This window comes from Melozone crissalis, unplaced genomic scaffold (assembly GCF_028551555.1).
Source record: "Melozone crissalis strain CALT ecotype California unplaced genomic scaffold, PUWL_Pcris_2 ptg000013l_1, whole genome shotgun sequence".
In the NCBI taxonomy this organism is placed as follows: domain Eukaryota; kingdom Metazoa; phylum Chordata; class Aves; order Passeriformes; family Passerellidae; genus Melozone; species Melozone crissalis.
The window spans coordinates 9,817,248-9,836,710 of record NW_026535791.1 but is presented as its reverse complement, the minus strand read 5'-3'; the positions used below and the strand labels follow the sequence as shown (position 1 = coordinate 9,836,710).

Sequence of the window (19,463 nt, the reverse complement as noted above, 5' to 3'; positions counted from 1 at the left end):
TGGCTCAGGGAATCTGCAGGTTTACATTCTTTATTAGTCAGCAAGTTCTTTGGCCTCTGTAAGGAACTAATCACCACCATAAGTCATTACCACTTACCATACTGCATGTCTACTTTTAAAATCTGAAAACACCAACTCCAGCATCATCTGTATTGTTTGGCAACAACAGCTGCATTTCTAATGATTATATTTACACCAGACTTTCCAAATTTGTATTTTAAAGCCTGTGTAGTCAATGGCATAGGCTGTCTTGTTTACAAATGCATGGACAGCTTGGCAAGAGGTATAAATGTGTTTGGGAAGTGTTCCCTAACCCTTTGGCCTGCTGGGCAGTGGTGCCATGAGAGGGGAGGGCAGCTGCTCCCGCTGAGATAACCCCATCTCCCAGAGTTACACCTGTGTTATGTCAGTGACAATGCCATACCTTTCTTAGGTCTCTCCAGTGACTTGGATCCAGCCATGAGAACAAAATTTGCATGGGCTTGCTCACACACTGCAGTAAGGACAACAAGGCATTGCACCAGTCTGGGGTTGCAGTTCTAGTCACACTTGGCACTTCAAATCATAAATTTGAATGTTTGGCTTGATTTAAAGCCCAGCTGACCACAGGATCCAGTTCACAAAGCTGCTCATTATTTTACTGCAGAAATGGAGTGACATGTTACACTTTGAGCAGGGGAAATGATAATCCAGAAAATGACATGACAAAGAGGAGTGAGATAGTGAATCCATTTCTCTTCCCCTCTCGCTGGCCTTCCCTTATTCTGATGGGGAAAGTGACCGAGCCACTGCCATTTGTCCTGCCCATCCCTTCCTACCCTCTGCAGGTGCACCTTGCATTTCCTGCAGATTAGAGCTCGGATCTTCCTGGCCATTGTGCAGATCCCTGTGTGCCCCCCTCCACACACTGCACATTTCTGAAATCCCAGGACAAAGGCTGGCCCAGAAAGTCCTCATCAGTACAAGCAATTTCTGTCCCTGCTGGCCCTGCTCACGTGAGTACAAACATCATATCCTTAAAGGACAGTTTAGGAGCTCCTCACTTGGTACCTGTATTTGGTAAATGCAGGTCTTTTACAAGAAACCCTTACTTTGCCCTGTTATCTAGTAAGAATAAGCTGTAGTATTGGTGAAGAATGAAAAGGAGATGTGTGGTATTTATGATTCAGCAGCAAAAGCTGCCCCCTGGAGGAACATGTTATTAGGCAAATAAGATAATGAGATGCAACAAGGTCCAAAAATACCTCCACACATTCAACCGTGAGCATTGTTATTGTAGTCGCTTTACTAAGTTAACCAAAGAGACTCAAAAACTGAAATACAGACTTTATACAGAATGAGTTGGGAGTACAAATAAACAAAAACAACATTCTTCAAGAATTAGTTGTGTTTTATAAACATCAATAGACACTGAAAATTATGTGAAAACTAAAAAAAGGGAAACAATATCAACAACTTTAAATTGTCCCAGTATTTATCATTTAAGCAGTTTTTTTGTACTTTTGCAATAGGGATTTCATCCAGAAGTCCTTATATAATTAAAAAAGGAAAAGAAAAACAGTCAGCATATTGCTGACACAAGACCAGGGAAGGGGTCACAATTAAAGCAGAAAAATAACACATCCAGTTAGAAGTGTATTACTATTTGGCAGGAACACTCTTTAATGAACACCGTCTATGCATGAGAAAGAGACAGCATCACTATTACAGGCAAGAAATGATGATCAGGTATCATTCATTATCCATTGTCCAAAATTAAAATTAGTTAAAGAAGAAATGAAAACTAGAAAAGGAGAGGGGAAAAAAAATAAGGAAACTTTTAAAAACACTTGATAATAGTCTCTTGATATTGAAATATCAATAGACTCTTGATAATGGTCTTCTAAGGCAAATGTTACATGCACTACCTCCCCAAGAAACCAGACAAAGCTCTTCCATTCCCCATGTGTTTCCTTTCATTTGTTTTCATGAAGAAAGGTTTGAGAGAGCAGAGCGCTGGGAAGAAATACTGCAAACCTCTAAATTAGTGAACGAACTTCCAGCATCACTGTTGTACTCAGGGTAGGAGGAACTGGAAGAAATGATGTTTTTCAGCCTCTGGAGTGCAATGATCAGTAGCAAAAGGAGAAAAGCTAAGAGACTAAGGAATATAGAAACATAGACATAGACATTGGATAAACGGCCAGGCGATGAATCCACTGAAGTTGAAAGGGATGTGGGATACAGCTCCAGAAAAGTCCCATTTTCCATGTTTCCCACAAATCCAGACGAAGGGTCGGGTTCTGACATTACTGGGTTTGTGTTTTAAAAATCACAACTGATCTTGTATTTGAAGGCAGTTTTAGTGGCATAAAAAGGGTTTATTTTAAGTGAACATTTTTCCATCACAACAGTGAGATGGCAAGTCAGCCAGTGAATGAATTTATCCTTTACTGCTCAAGCCCAGGACAATTTAAGATTTTATCCTTCAGAACTGCAAGGGAAAAAAAAAAGCCAGGTTAATTTACTAGCAGATAATGTGCACCTGATATAATTTAGGTCTTAAGAGTTACATTTCTTAGCTCAAAGATGCAATTCTTAAAGAATTAATTAGCAATTATCTCTATATCTCAATTTTTCAAAATGCAGGGATTAGGAGAAATCCTACTGAATTCTAATGGATTGACTCTTTCCAACCATGAGTTGTTTAATTGCAGAAGAGCACAATCAAAAATGTACTTTATATGGGACACAGGTACTGGAATCCAATTTATCTTGTGATAAAAAATCTAGTCAAGTAATAAAACTCCCTCTCAGGACTTCAGCTCCTCAACCTAGATGAGCAAAGCCACTCAACATCACAGTTGACAATTAATCCATTTTACCTACTTACTCTGCAGTGTCTTGCCAAAGGTACCCAGAATTAGAAAATCTGCCAGACTTGCTCTCTTGCTGTATTTATTAAATGTTTTGAATGGTTTCAAACATGAAAATGTATCTTGCTGTAATTCTCCCATTGAGATACCAATGTCAGGCATGTTTCAGTGGAGTGATGCAGCTTCTGACCCCTCCAAGCAAAATCCCAAGGAATGGGCAGCCCTGCCAGCCCAGCAAGCATGACAGGACTATCTAAGGGCTATGGAAAAAAGGTTACATTCCAGATGTTGTTTTATTGTTTATTTATTGTGTTTGCTGTTTTATAGTGGAGCTTTTGGTGGTTTCAATCAAGCATCCCATCAGCCTGCAAGATACACAGGAGTGCAAAATTGCATCTGCAAATACCAGATAAAAATATTCTTACCATTATGGTCTATAACTCATAGTGATGCATAAAATATACTAAACTAAAACCATTTTATCACCCTAATAGTATTTAGCCCCATAGGAAACCGTATTTGTTGTACCTCCTGAAATAAGTCACAACAGACTGAACAAAGAGAGATCCTTATGAGATTAAATTCCTTTTGAACTGTCTTTAATTTGGTGATATAAAATTAACTAATGGAACAATATGTGTTCATTTCATGTTCTGGAAATAGTTAAGTGTGTTATAGCTAATTTATCCTTTTTAAAAGATAGGCTTTGATGTAGAAGATGTTTATTCTTAATTACGTGTCATAATGAAAATTAGATCCGTTATTAATTGAATTGCTCTATAATAATTTAAGGAATTACTTCACATGAATTCTTTAACATGGCAGAAGTTGAAAGCCTTTAAATTTCTCACAAATTTGAAATCTACTACACTCTGCCTTTACTACTAGCACTTGACCCTGGTACAAGGAATAACTTTGCCATTTTTAGGGACTTTTTTTGAAGTCAGAACCTCAGTTAAGTAGAGATGTGTTTTGCTAAATAAGAGCTTTTATAGGTCTTACAACATCACCCAGGCTATTTTTAAATGAGTGTTTTGTAGTGATGTAAACTCTGATTCCAAATGAAGCCATGAGTACTTTTATTCAGTGCACCACAGCCACTACTTCAGCTCAGGTTCCTGCTTCTCCTGGGAGAAGGAGGTAAGTGCCATGAACTGTCTGTCTCTCTTACCCTGATCCTCCTGAAGAAAAAACCCCTAGAGTGTCAGATGGCAAATTCACTTTCTTGTTAATTAGGGTTTCTTTTGCATTTCTGAAAACTAAATACAACAACATCATAAGATTTAGCCCATACTTAGTCCCCAAAAATGATTGGGAATTTTACCACGACATCAAAGCATAATGGCAAAGCTGGTAAACTGCAATAAACCTGTTGTCTTTCTGAGAGCTGTAAACTGACCCAGGAAATGAACCATGGAGGCAAAGTTTTCACATTCTGTAGTCGTCCCTGCCTTTCCCTCATCTGTTTTTGGAAAGTTGAGTTGGTTTAAGGCAAAGAATGAATTGCAAGTATTGCTCCTGAATGACTGCAGATGGAGAACTCTGTCTGACAGGAGGCATCTTTCCAATTAACCACTCTTGAAAACTGCTGAGACAGTAGAACTGGCACCTGTCTGCAGGGGGACTCAGGTTTTGTGGTGTAGCTGGATTGGGATTGCTTTGTCAGAGGCACCTCTGCAATGCCAGGACAGGGCTGTGTGACTTGAGGAGGCTCCCTGCTCAAGTCACACAGCCATCCAGTGCAGCCTCACTGCTGAAGGCCCCAGATCATACTCTGCCTTTCTGACTATGGCTGAGATTTCCTGCTGCTATTGCTCCTTTGTTAAACAGCCTTGCTGCTCTGATGGACAATCTGCCAAGAAGATTCACACATTTCAGTAAGGTCCAAGAAGGCACAGACTCTACCTCCACAGTCTGCTGGTTTTAGATGTACAAGAGAGCAAAACCTTGTTCTGCCACTCTGGTCTTCAAATATGAGCACTGACAGAGAAGGAAAGGCTCTCCTAGACACATGGTGTCATATGTACATCCTGACTTTTCAACCAGAGCCACTATTTAGCTATATTCTCCCAGCATTGTTTCTTCACTCACATCCTTGGTATTAATACCTCTCACAGGTGAGGACAACCACTCTTACTCTGGGGTAAGCCAACTCGGCAGATACTGTAGGCAGGCTCAGTTGGAGTTTTTCATATTTCCTTTTATCCTGTGGTAAGTAGGAAATGGGCAAGGTGTCATTCACCAGAAGAAGGGCAAACTGAGCAGGTGAGGGATCAGGCAAGGCATCACTGTGGATCACTGTGCAGGTTCCAGCAGTTCCACGCCTAAGCATCCATGCCAAAGCTTGGCACTACTGCATATCTGATGGGACCTGCTGTAAAATCCATTTTGTAAGGAAATGTAAATGTGGTCAGGAGCAGAGGCCTCACAATTAGCATATGCCCTGAGTGCCAAATTATATGTAACATATGTAATTTAATCTTTATCATTGCTAAGACAATAGCCATCTCCCAGTTCAGACTAAAGTGAATATTAAATGAGACTGCAACACTCTGCAGGATGGCATGAACAGAGGTTTTTCATCATCCCAATGTTGCAAATGCTTTACTGTCTGTATTGTATTTCTTCATATATCTTGATGCAACAACTCTACTTCTCCAGGCTCAGTCAGATATAATTTAATGGCCTGCACTCACACCAGTGAAACCCCAAAAACTGAGGAACAGGCAGCAAAGATAGGTCTGGTAGACTCAATTTCTTGTGAGTTTATCAGCCACAGTAAAGCACTTCATTTTCTTGGCTCTTCCTGTATTTTCGTGACTACAAGCTGAGAAATAGCTTGTTGTTTCAGTGTCTTCAAAACGTTTCAGCGTCTTCAAAAGCAGAGAGACAAATTGACATCAAAGAAAATCAACATTTGTGTATTACATAAACTAACACTTTTGTCACAATCTCCTATGAACTGTTTCTTTACAGGTAGAAGGTATCCTAGAAAGCTCTTATTGTAAACATCTTCTAACAGATGAGATCTTAATTTGCCTTTAGCACAGCTACAACAGAGAGGTCCCTTGTCTGGCCAAACTACAATATGCTGTAGCAGGGCAGGAAGAGCAGGAGGAAGACTGTGCAGGTTCCCAGGTGATATGGTGATGCCACTTCTAAGACTCACTCATCCCTAAAGATGTGTTGCTCCTCCCTAAGTTCTGCTATCACAGTGAGTGGTCCCAAAAGCTGGCAGCAAGTCTTCACTAGATTGATATATGTATGAAGGCCAGGGAGCTCTTGGTTTAATTCTTTCATCTTCCCACACTTGTTTTCTACATTTATTTCCTTCCTAGGTTGCCAATATTTCCCTTCCAGCAAACATGTAACGCTAAATATTTAATGCCAATAAAAATATGTTTGCATGCTCATACTAAAGGGCTGAATGAATTTTATGTACCAGGAGCACTTGAGCCTTGAAAGGCAATATGTTCTAGACTGGAAAAGTGTAGCAGTTTAACATCATGCAACTAAATAAGACAGTAGCTCTAGACAGGAAAAAAGATGTGAACAACATTTTATTCCATTGAAAATGTAGGTAGGAAAGGCAAAGAGTGACTTTTAGCTTGCAGTTTAACAAGAATATGATCTTTAATACTTCTTCTCGGATGCATGCCTTTGGCAAATAAAGACCACAAGTAAGTTGGACGCTTCCTTTTTCCATTACAGATGGACCTTCCAGGAGCAGACGAAGGTCCATCTTCCCTTTCCACTCTGCCTGGGAAACACGATCAATTGCCAACTGACTCAATAAAATAGAGCACAGAAGGAAAAGAAAAACTATTTCCTGCCACAAGCAAAGTTTTCCTTTTAATTTATTATCTAATTTCATTTTTTATTATGATTTAATATGATTTAAATTTATGTCTTTGAAAATCTAAGAAGACAAGTGCCCAGATGGCTTGGTTGCAGGTTAAAATCAAGTTATATTTTGTTTGGGGGTTTGTGTGGGGCTGTGAAAAGGAAACCCTCTGAGCCATAAGGATACTTAGATTAATTCAGATAGGCTCCAACGATTCTCTAATTTACATTTCCCATGGATCTACAGATTATAGAGTCATTTGTATCAACGTAAATCAAAAACATTGTGACCTGGGATCCAACCCAGAACCCATGAGTTAAATCTGGTTTTTAAAAGGAAAAGAAAAATGAGCAAGGAGAAAGAATAAAATACTTACAAGCAGGAAGAAGATATGGAAAAAAATGTCCAGTGCAGAGGATGTGGTTGGTGTTCACACCCAAATCTAAAGGGACTGCATGCTGAGAAAAGCCCCTATAAAAAGGCAAATAAAAGTGGAAGAGTTTAGTAATAACTCCAACAATAATAATAAAATAAAGGAAGGACAAGTGCTGAATTTTGACTGCTCTTACTGGCAGAAATTTCAGGGGAAAAAAGCCCAATCAACTGGAACCCTGGCTTGCGTTTTATTCCTGCTAACAACATCCTTCTGTAGCCCTGTTACAGCACGGCATGTACAGCATCAAAACCAGGATCCAGAACTCTGTTTTACAGACAGGCTTTGATAACACCTTACTCTTGTTTTGCAGTGTGCTGAAGGACCAAGACAGACATTTGTCCTCTGGCACATTTTTAAGTACTAGAGCACTGTATCTGCTCTCCAATTCATTTCACATTATACCCTGAAGACTCCTGCCAGGAATCAGGTCTTTTGGATTACACACTATTATTTATTCATCCTCTTTATTTCTGACTATCTGCAGTTTAAGTTTTCACATACTTGAAATATCCAAACTGAATATGTTATGTGCACATTAATAGCTAGAAGAATTTTGTGTGCTACATGCATTCAAAACCTAAAATTAAAACATAGCCCCTGAATTGTTTTTAATAAAGTAAATTAAATTTCTTATGTATGAAGAAATGATACAGATTAAAGCAAAAGAGGGCCACTCTCAAACAGATTTTCCCCTCTGGGAGACAAAAGACACTTTCACAATCATTGTACATCTTAGAGCTCTGCCCCTTCAGCACATTTGGTTTGACTGTGTTAGAGAAGCAGATCTCTGGGGATGGATGCTGATGCATTGTTGTGCTGCTTTCATCCCTTCAGTCACTGAATCACTTCTGCTTTAAGCCTCTCCAAGTTCAATAAAGAAAATTGTCTAGTGCAGCTGTTAAAAGACAGTATTGTTGAAATCCAAATGTTTTGATAACACTGACTATACTAATGTTCCACCAAAGGGAGTCAGACAGCTTCCTGACCATCTCTTTGTGAAGGAGAGGTAGGAGGCTGTAGGTGAACCCCAAAGTCAGCTGCCCCAGAAATGGACCCGGGATATGCACTGCATGTGAGGGTGTGCACCCTTGCCACCTTGCCCAGAACTGCTTCTGAGGCTGAGGCAGGTCTGGTACAGGATGGAGAGGCGATACAGCAGCCCCTGTAGGCATTTTCTCTGGCAAATATGCCTCACATGGCCAAGAGCTCTACCCTATACCCCTCAGTTTTGTCTGCTTGTAGCAGAGATCCTTTTCCTCCCCTCTCTTTCTTTCCTCGGGGAAAGAGGCATAGATCTCTGCAACAGGGCTGTATCTTCAATCAAAGCAAATACAAAGTATTTTGCTCTTTTTTCTTGGGTGAATCTTTGTTAGTCTGTCTCCCCCCAGATACACAGAGCACTGCTTTAGCCCACTTAGCCCCTCATCCAATACAACAGTGCCACAATCTCCAGCAAGGCAAGGGGACCAGAGCCTACCAAATCTTGGGCTGATTAAACACGAAGTGAAAAATACAAGGCTTCCTCAAGGCTTCCTAAGTGCAGGCATTCATATTCAAATGGCAGGTGTACACAGTGAGGTGGGGAGGGCGCAACTTTTAATTATCTTTGAAGAACAGAGAAATACTTGGACCAGAACATCAATATGCTTATCTTCAGAAGACCTCTTGCCATACACAGTTTTATCCCACAGTCCTTCATCCTCTTGCACCACTCTAATGTCTCTCACAGCTATTTTTACTATTTCAGCTGTAGTAGTAGCCTATAGAAGGATTTGGCCCAAACAGTGTATTCATACACTGTGCTAGTAAGACATGCAAGTAGTAGGGATCTATTTGTTCCCTGTATCTCTCAGGATGTGGAGAGGGGTAAGGAGTCTCACTGCTGTGCCTCTGAGACCTTAGATAGAGAAAGGGGGCCTTACTAGTCTAGCCTCCTACGAGACCATCAGTCTGAATCTCACCCAAAGGATACAGTCACCAAGGAAATCAATCTCCTTCCTGTGCTGGTTGGTTAAAAATATTTATTTGTCTTTTGAAAATTTCCTGTGGAAAAATAGAGGTTGCTGAAAAAAACCCACCCAAAACTCAACAGCCTACTCTTTGCTGACCCTAGGGATGGGTCATATTTGATTTCTTGGTGTCCAGTGCCAAATCTATTCCCCTTATTGCCACTCTGAATAACTTTTGTTGCCACTCTCAGCCAAATTCAACCCAGGCAGAAACCTCAAAACAGATTTGAGCTCCTGAAGTTTAATGACAGTGGGTGATCAGGCAGAGAAGACATGAAGGTTCACACAGCCATTTGGTTGCTCATAACAGCTTTAAATCTTGGTAATTGACTTCCACAGTCAAAAACAGCCACTAAGGTGTCACTGTCAAAGTGGCAGATCCCAGGTGCCAGGCTGGAAAAGAAGTCCAGTGCAAAGTTAGCCAGGGAAGAGGAGAAACCAGCAGGTGTCAGGAATCCTTAACTTCTGCATTTTGTCTAACAATTTCTTGTTTGATTTCTTGCAACATCTGATTTGGAAGTTTTTTTGGAAGAAAATTTAGTGTAGTGTGGAATGGCTGCTTAATGAGAAATGAAAATTCCATTAAAACCCATTTTCCTCAGTGGAACAAGTATATGAAACTATTTCAACTGCTTCTGCCTTGTTGCCTTCTTTAGTGGTTGAGCCTCCCATTCCTGCTACCCCTTCGTTCTGAAGGCTGTGTGGAGCATCCCACCAACTGAGAAGCCTCTCAGGAGATTCTATCCAGCATACATCTGTGTGGCATAGCAGTGATGTAATTAATCTCAGAACAAACAAAAGTTAATTAAGCTTTGCCACTTCACGCGTGACTCTCCACATGGGCTCCCAATAACCACCTCTTTTATTTGACACAGGCAGAGCAGCACTGGACTCCACAAATGAGGCCAAGTGGCCATGCAGTGGAGGGCTGGGCACTGTCTTTGCTTGTCCTGAAGCCACCACACTTCTCATGGGGCAGTGCTTCAGCTCCTGCACATTGCTTATTCATACCAAAACCAGATATATCATACCAAATATATCAGCTCCTGCACATTGTTTATTCAGACCAAAACCAGATATATCATACCAAATATATCATACCCAATAAAATACCAAGCTCCAGGGCAAGCAGTCCTTGTTATCAGAGCTTGCTTTCATTTTCCATTACACTCATGTGTGAAACTAAAAACTTGCAGTGCTTAGACCCTCAGGTCCATCTCCAGGTAGAGGGGGAAAACCCCTCGAAAGTATCATAGCCATCCCCTTAATCTACAAGGAATGCAGTTTTAAGACAAAGTGTGGCTAGATCTGGAACTGAATGGACTTAAGCTCTCTTTGTCTCTGCCAGTGCTGCAGCACATCCTCCTGCCCGATGCCGATGCCGTGGCTGCATGCACGAGTGTACCTGAGAGCCCTCATCTCCCACTCTCCATGTGGGCACATCCACTCCCGTCTCAGAGGAATTCTGGGCAGACTACAGCAAGGAGCTTTGCTGAACAGTAAAAGCAAAGTGAACTTTGCTAGTCAAGGGGGTTATTGGTCCTTAACTAGCAAAGATGTGACACAGGAAGTAGAGTCCAGAACAACAAGAAAACACCTTTCTATTGCAAAATCTAGCTGATACATTGATTTCAATGTATTTTATAAAAAACAACAGGTATAAATCACACATTTCATAAATCACAAATTTTATAAATCCATATAACACCCAAAAATGTCAAGCAGATTTCATTTTAACCTTCTTAGGAACTTTGTCACAATATAAAGCTAGGACACGATTTTTTACACTTGGTTCAACAGAAATTTCTTTTAATGCATAATTTTCAGGTTTTTTTTCCTCTCAAAAAAAGTGCAGATTCAGTATCAACTACACTTAAATGTCTGTACATTTAAATGTCAAGGGAGTTTTAGGCACAGATGTGCTATCACAGTAACTCCATTCACTGTAACTCTGCTTCCTGACTTGGGTACCTTGTGCTTTACTAGGGAAAGTAGGAAAACACCCTTCTCCTTTGATTCTCTGTTTCCCCTCACTGCTGTAGCAGAAGATCCCTATCCTCACCATTCCTTATTTTACTGACACAGGCTGCATGCATGCCCTCCCCTGATGAAGAAACCATGGCATATTTGTGTGCCTAATATTCACATATAGTCCCTGTTTGCAAAACAGCCTGCAACGACTCAGGCAAAGAGTCAACACGATTGCAAAGGGAGCTGCAGCGAGCCACGCTGTGCTGTGCAAGCATAAGGGGGCAGGGTTGCGCCTGAAATGCCAAAAAAGAGCAAGTTAGGATAATGTAGGCTATGGAAGGAGAGTTTCTGCTGGTGCTAGACAGAGTGATCTGTTCAACAACTGCCTCTCAGACGGCCTAGCTTTAGAGGACACTGTCATGCTCCAGTCCAGAGCAAGTGTAATTCCAGTGGCAGGGATGATGACAGACCGGGTGAAGGCTTGTCTTAGCATCTCACCAGACGGCTGCTGAAGGCATCAAACCAAAGCAAATGTGCTGGGATATTTCAAGGAAATTAAAGGAATGATGGACAAAGTGCCTATATGAAGTTACAAGTAAGCACAAGGAGGACCTGGGAGAAATGCAGAGATGATGGCTTGAGGGAGAAAGATGCTGAGAGCACAGGCTGATCAAAGCCCAGGGCTACATCCTGGGAAAACAGGAGACTTCGTACCTCATGTACAGGGCAACTGTCAAGAACACTTGAAGCCTCAGACTTTCATGTGAGATGCAGGGAGAAAGAGGGAGCAGCAGAAGGGCTGCCAAAGAGGGGAGATGCAGGCTAAGAGGTGGGTTTTGCAGCAGCGCCATGGATCGACTCTGTCGTAACAGGATTTCCTCTGTGCAAGCCAGGAAAAGGAGGCAACCGCAGTCATGAAGACATCGAGGGAGGACTGCTTGCAAAAGAGTGCAGGAGGTAGAGGTGAAAATATACTGACTTTTTAGTATTTAGATTCCAAGTCTCAGACCTATCAGAAACACCAGATTTTCCAGCAACTTCTGACTGTAGTCTTGTTGTTGAGATAATTCCTCTTCTGCTTCTGTGTAGATGGGGTGCAAGAAGGATAGGCTCCGTTGCTTCCTGCCTCTGATAGGGAACTTACACAATACAATTTACAATTTGCACTGCACCAGTAAGACCCGATTATGAGCAAGGACACTTGGCAAAGGTGAGTTATCCCAGTTCAGCCTTTTACATCTGAAAAGGTTAGCAAAATGCCCACAAGAATAATTCCCTATGCCAAATAAATTCACATACATACACACACGGTGATAGTACTAAATTAAACGTGGATGCTGAAATAGCCCAAGACCCCTTCCCCTGCAGTTCCAGGTGCTGCAACATATATTCTGTTGACAGCAAAACACATGTTCTGGATGTAGAAAGCAGCAGCCTGCAGGCAGGCCAGCATGTGTAGCAGAGCACAGGAAAGCTGGGGAACATGAGGGAGGCAGGGGGGACATGCCTGCCTTTTCTTTCCCCACCTGGGGTGACAGGGGTGACCCAGTCTGAGGAAGAGGTGGGAAAGGAAGGCAGCCAGCACACAGCTACAACCAGCAACCATCCCTAAGGGGAACAAGCCCTTCTAGGCATAATAGCAGAGAGAAGGCAGCTGGTGGTTTCAGGTTGCCTTTTGTTTCAGTCTGTTCAGGCACAGGAAAGTTAGAGTGGGTTCAAAATGACTGTAAAAAGCAAAAGCACAAGGAAACAGACATGACATGCCAGCTGGATCCCTTATCATAATAAAACTGCCAGCACTATATGCATCTTATATGGTCCAGATTTTATACATTTTTCCTATTCATCTTGCTCCCATTCTGCTACAATTAGCTGAGCATTAATTAAATAATAGCTAGTATGCATTCCTAATTGTCTTTGCTTATATAAATGTTAATCATCATGGCAAATTCTCAGCCCTTTAGCACTATTTTCACAATTTGCCTTTAACTGTTTAGTATTTGCAAGGCTAGGAAGAGTTTGCGTCACTTGATTTCTGTTCCAAACTTTATTGCATCTAGCAAGATGATGTTGAAACAGCCTGCAGCTTTCAGGCAAACATAAAATGCTTGCAAAGGGCATATTTTTGTGCATCCATCCTGCGTTTTTTTCCATGCTGTGCTGTCTAAGCTCAGCTCTTCTCCCACTACATTGGATAAGCGTGTTACAATTTATTTGCAGAGGGAGCAATGCTTTCCCCGTCATCTTTCTGCAAGCATTGTGAAAGAGCACACGGGTGGCAGCCCGTGCTTATGCCCGCTGAGCCAAGAATTCGCTTGCACAGTGATGACCCAATGGTCTGCGCTATCACACCCCTGGGCTGCAGCATCTTTCAGCAAAAGAAACCAGCCCGTGTCTCCCTTCTCTCCGCATCCCTCCTTCCAGAAGCTGTGCAGCCCCGCACTGTCACCACGCTCTCTCAGAGCGTTCCCCCTTTTTGCCTCCGCCGAAAGCAATTTCTCCAAACCCAAGAAGCGTTCGTTCAATTCAAGCACTCGCCAACCCGTGAAGTGAGTTAGGCTAAATACAGGTTCTTTCCAAAACACGTTTGTGAACGATCAAGCGCAGGCCACAAAACACATACCTCGGTTAAACGCTTGTGAAAATCAAATGCCCTTGGTTACAGCACAGGACAGGCAAGCCGCTAGAGATGCTCCCTCGGAGCAGCAGCACGGGCGAGGCGCGGCGGGAGCTGTTCCAGGGCGCACAGCAGCCTCCCAAACCCGCCAGGGACCCGCCGGGACCCGCCTCAGCCGGCGCGGCACCCGCGGCGCCGGACAGCGGCAGCGAGCGGCCCCGGCGCTGCGGGAACGTGCGAGCCACAGCGCCGGGCAGCCGGGCAGCCGTGCTCGCCGAGGCTCCGCGGGCACCGAGAGCGCGAACAACGCGCACCGGTGAGGGCAGGGGCAGGAGTGTCGACCTCCCTCGAAAAGCAGACGGCTGACGCCGCCGGGATGCTCCGGCCCGGGATGCTCCGGCTCGGGATGCTCCGGCTCGGGATGCTCCGGCTCGGGCGCAAGCGGCAGCGCGGCCCCTTCCCGCCCGCAGCCGCCCCGCTGGGGCAGCCCCGCTCCCCGTTCCTCGCTCCCCGCTCCCCTGCGCGGCTCCAGCCCCTGCCCCGGCTCCCGCTGCCGTCCCGCGCGGCACCGGAGGCAGCGCCGCCCCCGGCCCGCCCCTCGCCCGTCCCCGCCGCCCCCGGCCCGCCCCAGCGCCCGGACGGGGCGGGCCGTGCTGGGAGCGGGGCTGGGGCTGTGCTGGGAGCGGGGCTGGGGCCGTGCTGGGAGCGGGGCTGGGGCTGTGCGGGAGCCCCGGCGAGGCGCTGCGCTCCGCTGGAAGTGGGGCGAGCCCCGCACCTCACCGGCGTTAGGGGATGGAAGACACTGGGCATCGTACAAACCCGCATCGACACCCGGCTCTTACCGTGCCGCGGCTGTCCACAGCGTACATCCTTGAAACGGGCCGGGGCTGGTCCCTTAAAAAACAAAAACAAAAACAAAAACAAAAACAAAAACAAAAACAAACAAACAAACAAAAAAACCCCAAAAAAACCAAATCACAAACCCAAAACCCCCCATGTTAAGTCCGTATTCCACCGTGCAGAGCTGCCCGTGGGAAATGCGAGATCCTTCGGAGCAGAGCGTCTGCAGAGGGGGTCAGATCGTGGCGCCATAAAGGGAACTGGACCTAGCAAAGGAGTGGGTTAGAAAAGAGGTTACCTGGAAAGTGAAAACTTGCAGATGGCTTTTGAAAATTCTGCCAGGTTTTCGGCTGGCTGCTGAGACCTTCAGGGATACTTTGACATCATGTACACTGGAGTGAATTAATGGTTGTGCTAAGATCAACTGAGATAATAAGGTAGTGTAAATGAGAACAAAACCTGGCTTCCCTAGTTCATTTGGAGAACGACTTACCTACAGATATCACATGCTCTGGAATGAAATTTTGAGAAAATGTTGGCTGGATCAGACGCATTTCCTTCCATGGACACTGATGAAGGAAAGGTTCATCTGGCTTCTGGTACGCTTGTCTCATCCACGCTTTTTTTGGCCAAATGACTTTACTGTGGGTTAGACATCAATGATGAGCACTGTGAAGAGCAGATGCACACTGTGCAGCTCAGTCTTGTGTCTGGCTAATGTCCATGTGCAGTTCTGAAAGGATGTTGGAAAAGGATGTTCTTCATTTTAAATTGCTCTTAGGGAGATGTGCAGTCCATAATGTGCTGCCGAGGCACTTCTGTGAGAGGTGATTTCTTTGATACAGTCTACACAGTTTCAGTAGAAGAGTAACTTGGAATGTCATGAAACAGTCTTGGAGGAACAAGACATATGAATAGATAGGAAAAAGACAAAACTTAAAGGAAAAATAATTCCCAAGAATGAGCCTTATTTCTCCTTGATAATAACCAGTGAATGCAGTGGCATATAAGAGACAGGTTTGACTTTCCAATGGAAAAAATGCTCCATATTTCACCTATGAAAAAGGAAATCATTGTTTTTGTGGGTTTTTGTGGGGTGTTTTTTTTTTTTGTTTAGTTTTGACTTTTCAGAGTGGAAAGCCACATGCATGGCATATGAACAAAAAAAGAATACAGTATCAGTTGGTGCCATGATATTCCTAACCTGGAAGCAGACCACTGGCTCACTTCAACTTGCAGCCACTGCAGAAAAGGGCACATCTGACAGTGAACTTGCTGATTGCATTAACTTCTGTAGGACCAGGAAACAAAGCCTGTTGAAACTGTGGGGAAAGAAATGTTGTAGACACCTGCTACAGTACTGGCAGTGGTTAGATTAGAGGTGGATAATCCTGCTGGAACCATTTCAAACAATGCAGAGAATTTGCTATATCCTTTTTTATTTGTATACTCAGACTAGAGGTAGAGACTTTCTGGTACAAGCCCTGTGTCTGGGATGTCACTGGGTATAAACAGAGACAGATGGTGCATTGGAGCTCTCAACATTGATTTTGCATATAGATAAGTTCCCAGGTACAAAATTCTAAGGAGATAAGAGAACCAAAAGCAGTAAAGCAAAATGTTTGAATCTTGAAAATGAGAAAGCAGTCAATGGAAGGGTTTCTGTTATAGCTCAATTATTCCAGCAGTGGAATTGCAACCTGGGACAGGCAGAAAGAATTTTCCCAAGGTCAAGCAGGAAGATGAATAGAAGGAAAGGCAAATGCAACAGAGCTGAAGTGGCTGCTAAGACAGACATGCTGTTGCTAGGACTGGCCAGAAAAAAAAAGCAGTGCTTTCTAAAGGAAACAAACTATGATTGCTTGGGCTTGTGTTACTTTTGTGGATTTTTGCTCAAAGCTGAATCCACTGAAGAATGAGAAAATTCTCAAGTTCTCCCTGCTGATGAATGTGCTTACCCCAGAGCATCAGGCATAGTTACTAGTAATCCTTGGCTTTGGAAGAAACTGAGAAGTCAGATCCAGATCTATCCACTGTGTCTCACAATCTCAACATACACAATGTAGGCTAGGTCATATCATCCTAGCTTGTTCAGGTACAAAAAATACGAGTACTTAGGCCACAAGTGAGAATTGCTTTTTGCAGCTGTGCTCTGATTTTTCATTCTTTTCCTGGATAAAGCACCTCTCAAGGAGAGGTGAACAGCACTGCTAGAAGAGGTTATGATTTGTTCAGCAGAGGAGAGAGAACAGGGCAGAAAGAGGAACAGGGCAGAAAGGCTTTTGTGCTTTTTGGAGGTCACTGCTGTTTCTGTAAGTTTTTTAGCCTGGGCTACGTCATTGATGTCCTGCCACTTTTTGTGGCCTGATCATTTGCTGTGAGCTGCTCAGTGACTTTGGGTAAAGCTGCACCAGAGGAGTTGTCAGCAAGATCAGGCCGCTCTCACCAAGGCTGGTGGCTGCGTCAGGACCTCATGCAGAGGCTGTGGCAGCAGGAAGCACCACGGCTCCAAAGTAATTAAGTTGCTCTTTTATTGCCCTTCCTCCTTCATGCTCTCTATGCAAACAACACAGTGTGAGTTGGCCCTTCCTCAGGACAGTGTCTTTCATGCAAAATGTGTTTCAAAATGTTTTGCAATTATAAAATATACCAAGAGTATTAAACAGAGAAATGGGAAGACAGATATTTTCAGAGAAGGTTTAAAAGAAAGATGACAGTAAAGAAGAAAAAAATGCATGGATTCTTGAGATGGTGAGAATAAAAAAAAAAAAAAAAAAAGTAACAAATAGAGCCTTTTTTGTTTGTTTGTTTGGTTGGGTTTTTTTTGATTTTTTTTTTTTTTAATGCAGTTGCAGTCAGATAAGCACTGATTTTTCCTTGGAGTCAGAGCAACAGGCTGAGGGTCTGGAAGTGTCTGGTTGCCTCTGAGGTTCTGGCAAGAGCACATCAAGGAGATGTAGCTTGGCTGATGCTTAGTGTGATTATGCCTCCAGAGCTCAGTGTCATTCCTGCTGTTAGGCTGTCTATGAGACAGCATGGCTGTAGTGGATAGCTTTTAATAGCTTTTCTTAGAATACAGAAAAATATGGAAAACTAAATGTTATTATTGCTATTATGACTGATTTGATGGTTCTTGATATGATTTCCTGTACCTTCTCAGAGTCATTAGGTGGTGGAATCAGCAAACAGTGATTGTAAAAACTTCCAGAGGGAGTTCTTACTCATCCAAGTTTGAGTACAGGAATTAGGTGTACATTACCTTGTCTAATGGACTTAAAGCCATTTCTCTTTCTCGTTTTGACTATCTAAGGAACTTAGGAACTTCCTCAAAAGGTCTGCTTCATTGCACTCACAAGATACAGGAACATAGCAGTTTAATGAACTAAATCCCACCCAAGAAAATCAGATCCTCATCTGTTCAGCTGACCTCTCCACTTTAAACACTTACATATAGAGAATGCAGTTCTACTGAGGTTAAAAATAAAACCTTCTGCTGTTTGCACAACCAGTGAATACTGTCTCTTCCCTCATTCTTTACCAAGATCTCAGGAGAAGGCAGTGAATAGTAAATCCTTCCTGAACCTGACTATGTCCTCTTAGTGCCTGGATTTGTACTCAGCTTGTAGCACTGCCTTGAGCACCCATTTTGTCTTGTACTTCTTTGTGAACATGGTGGCTGAAAGTTAATGAGTTTTGAGGGTAACCTTTTCCAATACTGAAAAGGCTTTGGCACTATAATTTGCATAAACATTACTATTTAATAATCACAGAAAATAGGAAACATCTTTGAAGACTGATTGAGAAAATATTTAATTTCTAATTCCTACATCACATAAAGGCTACTTGTTAATGCAAGGACCAGCTAAATGAATTCTAAAGCTCAATTAACTCCATCATTAGATGATTTTAAAATACTGTTAGACCACTATTAGACTTAGAATTCTCCAGATGCCTCTGGTCTTTTTAATTACCTGGAGTCATTATAAGGAGCAGTCACTGAAGTTCATTCATTCTCTCCATGCTTCCTACTAATCAACTTACAAACTTTGCCATTGAGCAATCTCAGGAGAGGCTATCTTTAATGAGACCCCCTATGGAATAATGGGCTATTCATTTCCCTAAATGTCACTTGGATCATATTAATACATTCATATTCTAATAAGAGGACAAGTGCCTCATACACTGCTTATCTGTGATATAAAACCTTGGCATGGATCAACTCTGCCTGTTAGTAGTCAGCATTTTTCATTGAATCTTTTTCATTTTTATAAGCTGGCTCTTTGTTTAGGACATGTCTGCAGTGAGGTACATTAAGTATATGGATAATGTCCAAGGTCAAATGGTGGTGTCTTCTCATGTCCAGGGACTGCTGCTTCTTCTGGGAATCAGGATCCATTGACAGCCAACAGCAAATCCTGTATGGAGCCAGATGAGAAAGTTGCACTTAATTTTTAAAGGCAGTGAAATTCATACATAACATATGATGAACAAATAGTTCTGCAAGTATTGCAACTGCAGAAGTTTGTTTTCTTGGAGATTTGTGTCTTGTGGCTAATTACTTCTTGTCTTCTCAAAGACACAAACTCCACTTGAAGTTTTGCTAGTCAGAGCAGTTATAAGGTGGCAAGTATGTACATGTAGTTTTTCTGATGGTCTGTCTCTCTGTGAGAAGGACCAAGATGTTTCTTGCCCTAAGTTCATAAGGTCTAATTACTCTATTTCAATGAAATTGATTATGGTTTATTTATGTATTGGTAACATCAGATTATACCTATTAAACGGGGACATCTTGCCCTCAGATACCATCCGTGACATTTTAGATGTCACAGGGTACCAGAGACATTGTGGAGTGCTGGTAGATATGAGCAGGGCCTATAGGAAGCATTCAGAT

The 19,463-nt window shown here is 42.8% G+C and overlaps 1 protein-coding gene across 1 annotated transcript; it reads right to left on the bottom strand.

Annotated features, from left to right (window-relative positions):
• Nucleotides 1–1,871: 1,871 nt before the first annotated feature.
• SERTM1 (serine rich and transmembrane domain containing 1) lies at nt 1,872–13,875 on the bottom strand. The gene is made up of 3 exons (XM_054271728.1): nt 13,739–13,875; nt 7,076–7,170; nt 1,872–2,473 (listed from the first exon to the last, which is right to left on the bottom strand). Exon 3 carries the CDS (start codon nt 2,287–2,289, stop codon nt 1,966–1,968), a length of 324 nt encoding a protein of 107 aa, XP_054127703.1. The 5' UTR covers nt 2,290–2,473; nt 7,076–7,170; nt 13,739–13,875; the 3' UTR covers nt 1,872–1,965.
• Between the last annotated feature and the right edge of the window lie 5,588 nt (nt 13,876–19,463).

Excerpts from the sequence above, each read along its gene's own strand:
- SERTM1 (XM_054271728.1), bottom strand. The coding sequence starts at position 2,289 with ATGTCAGAACCCGACCCTTCGTCTGGATTTGTGGGAAACATGGAAAAT.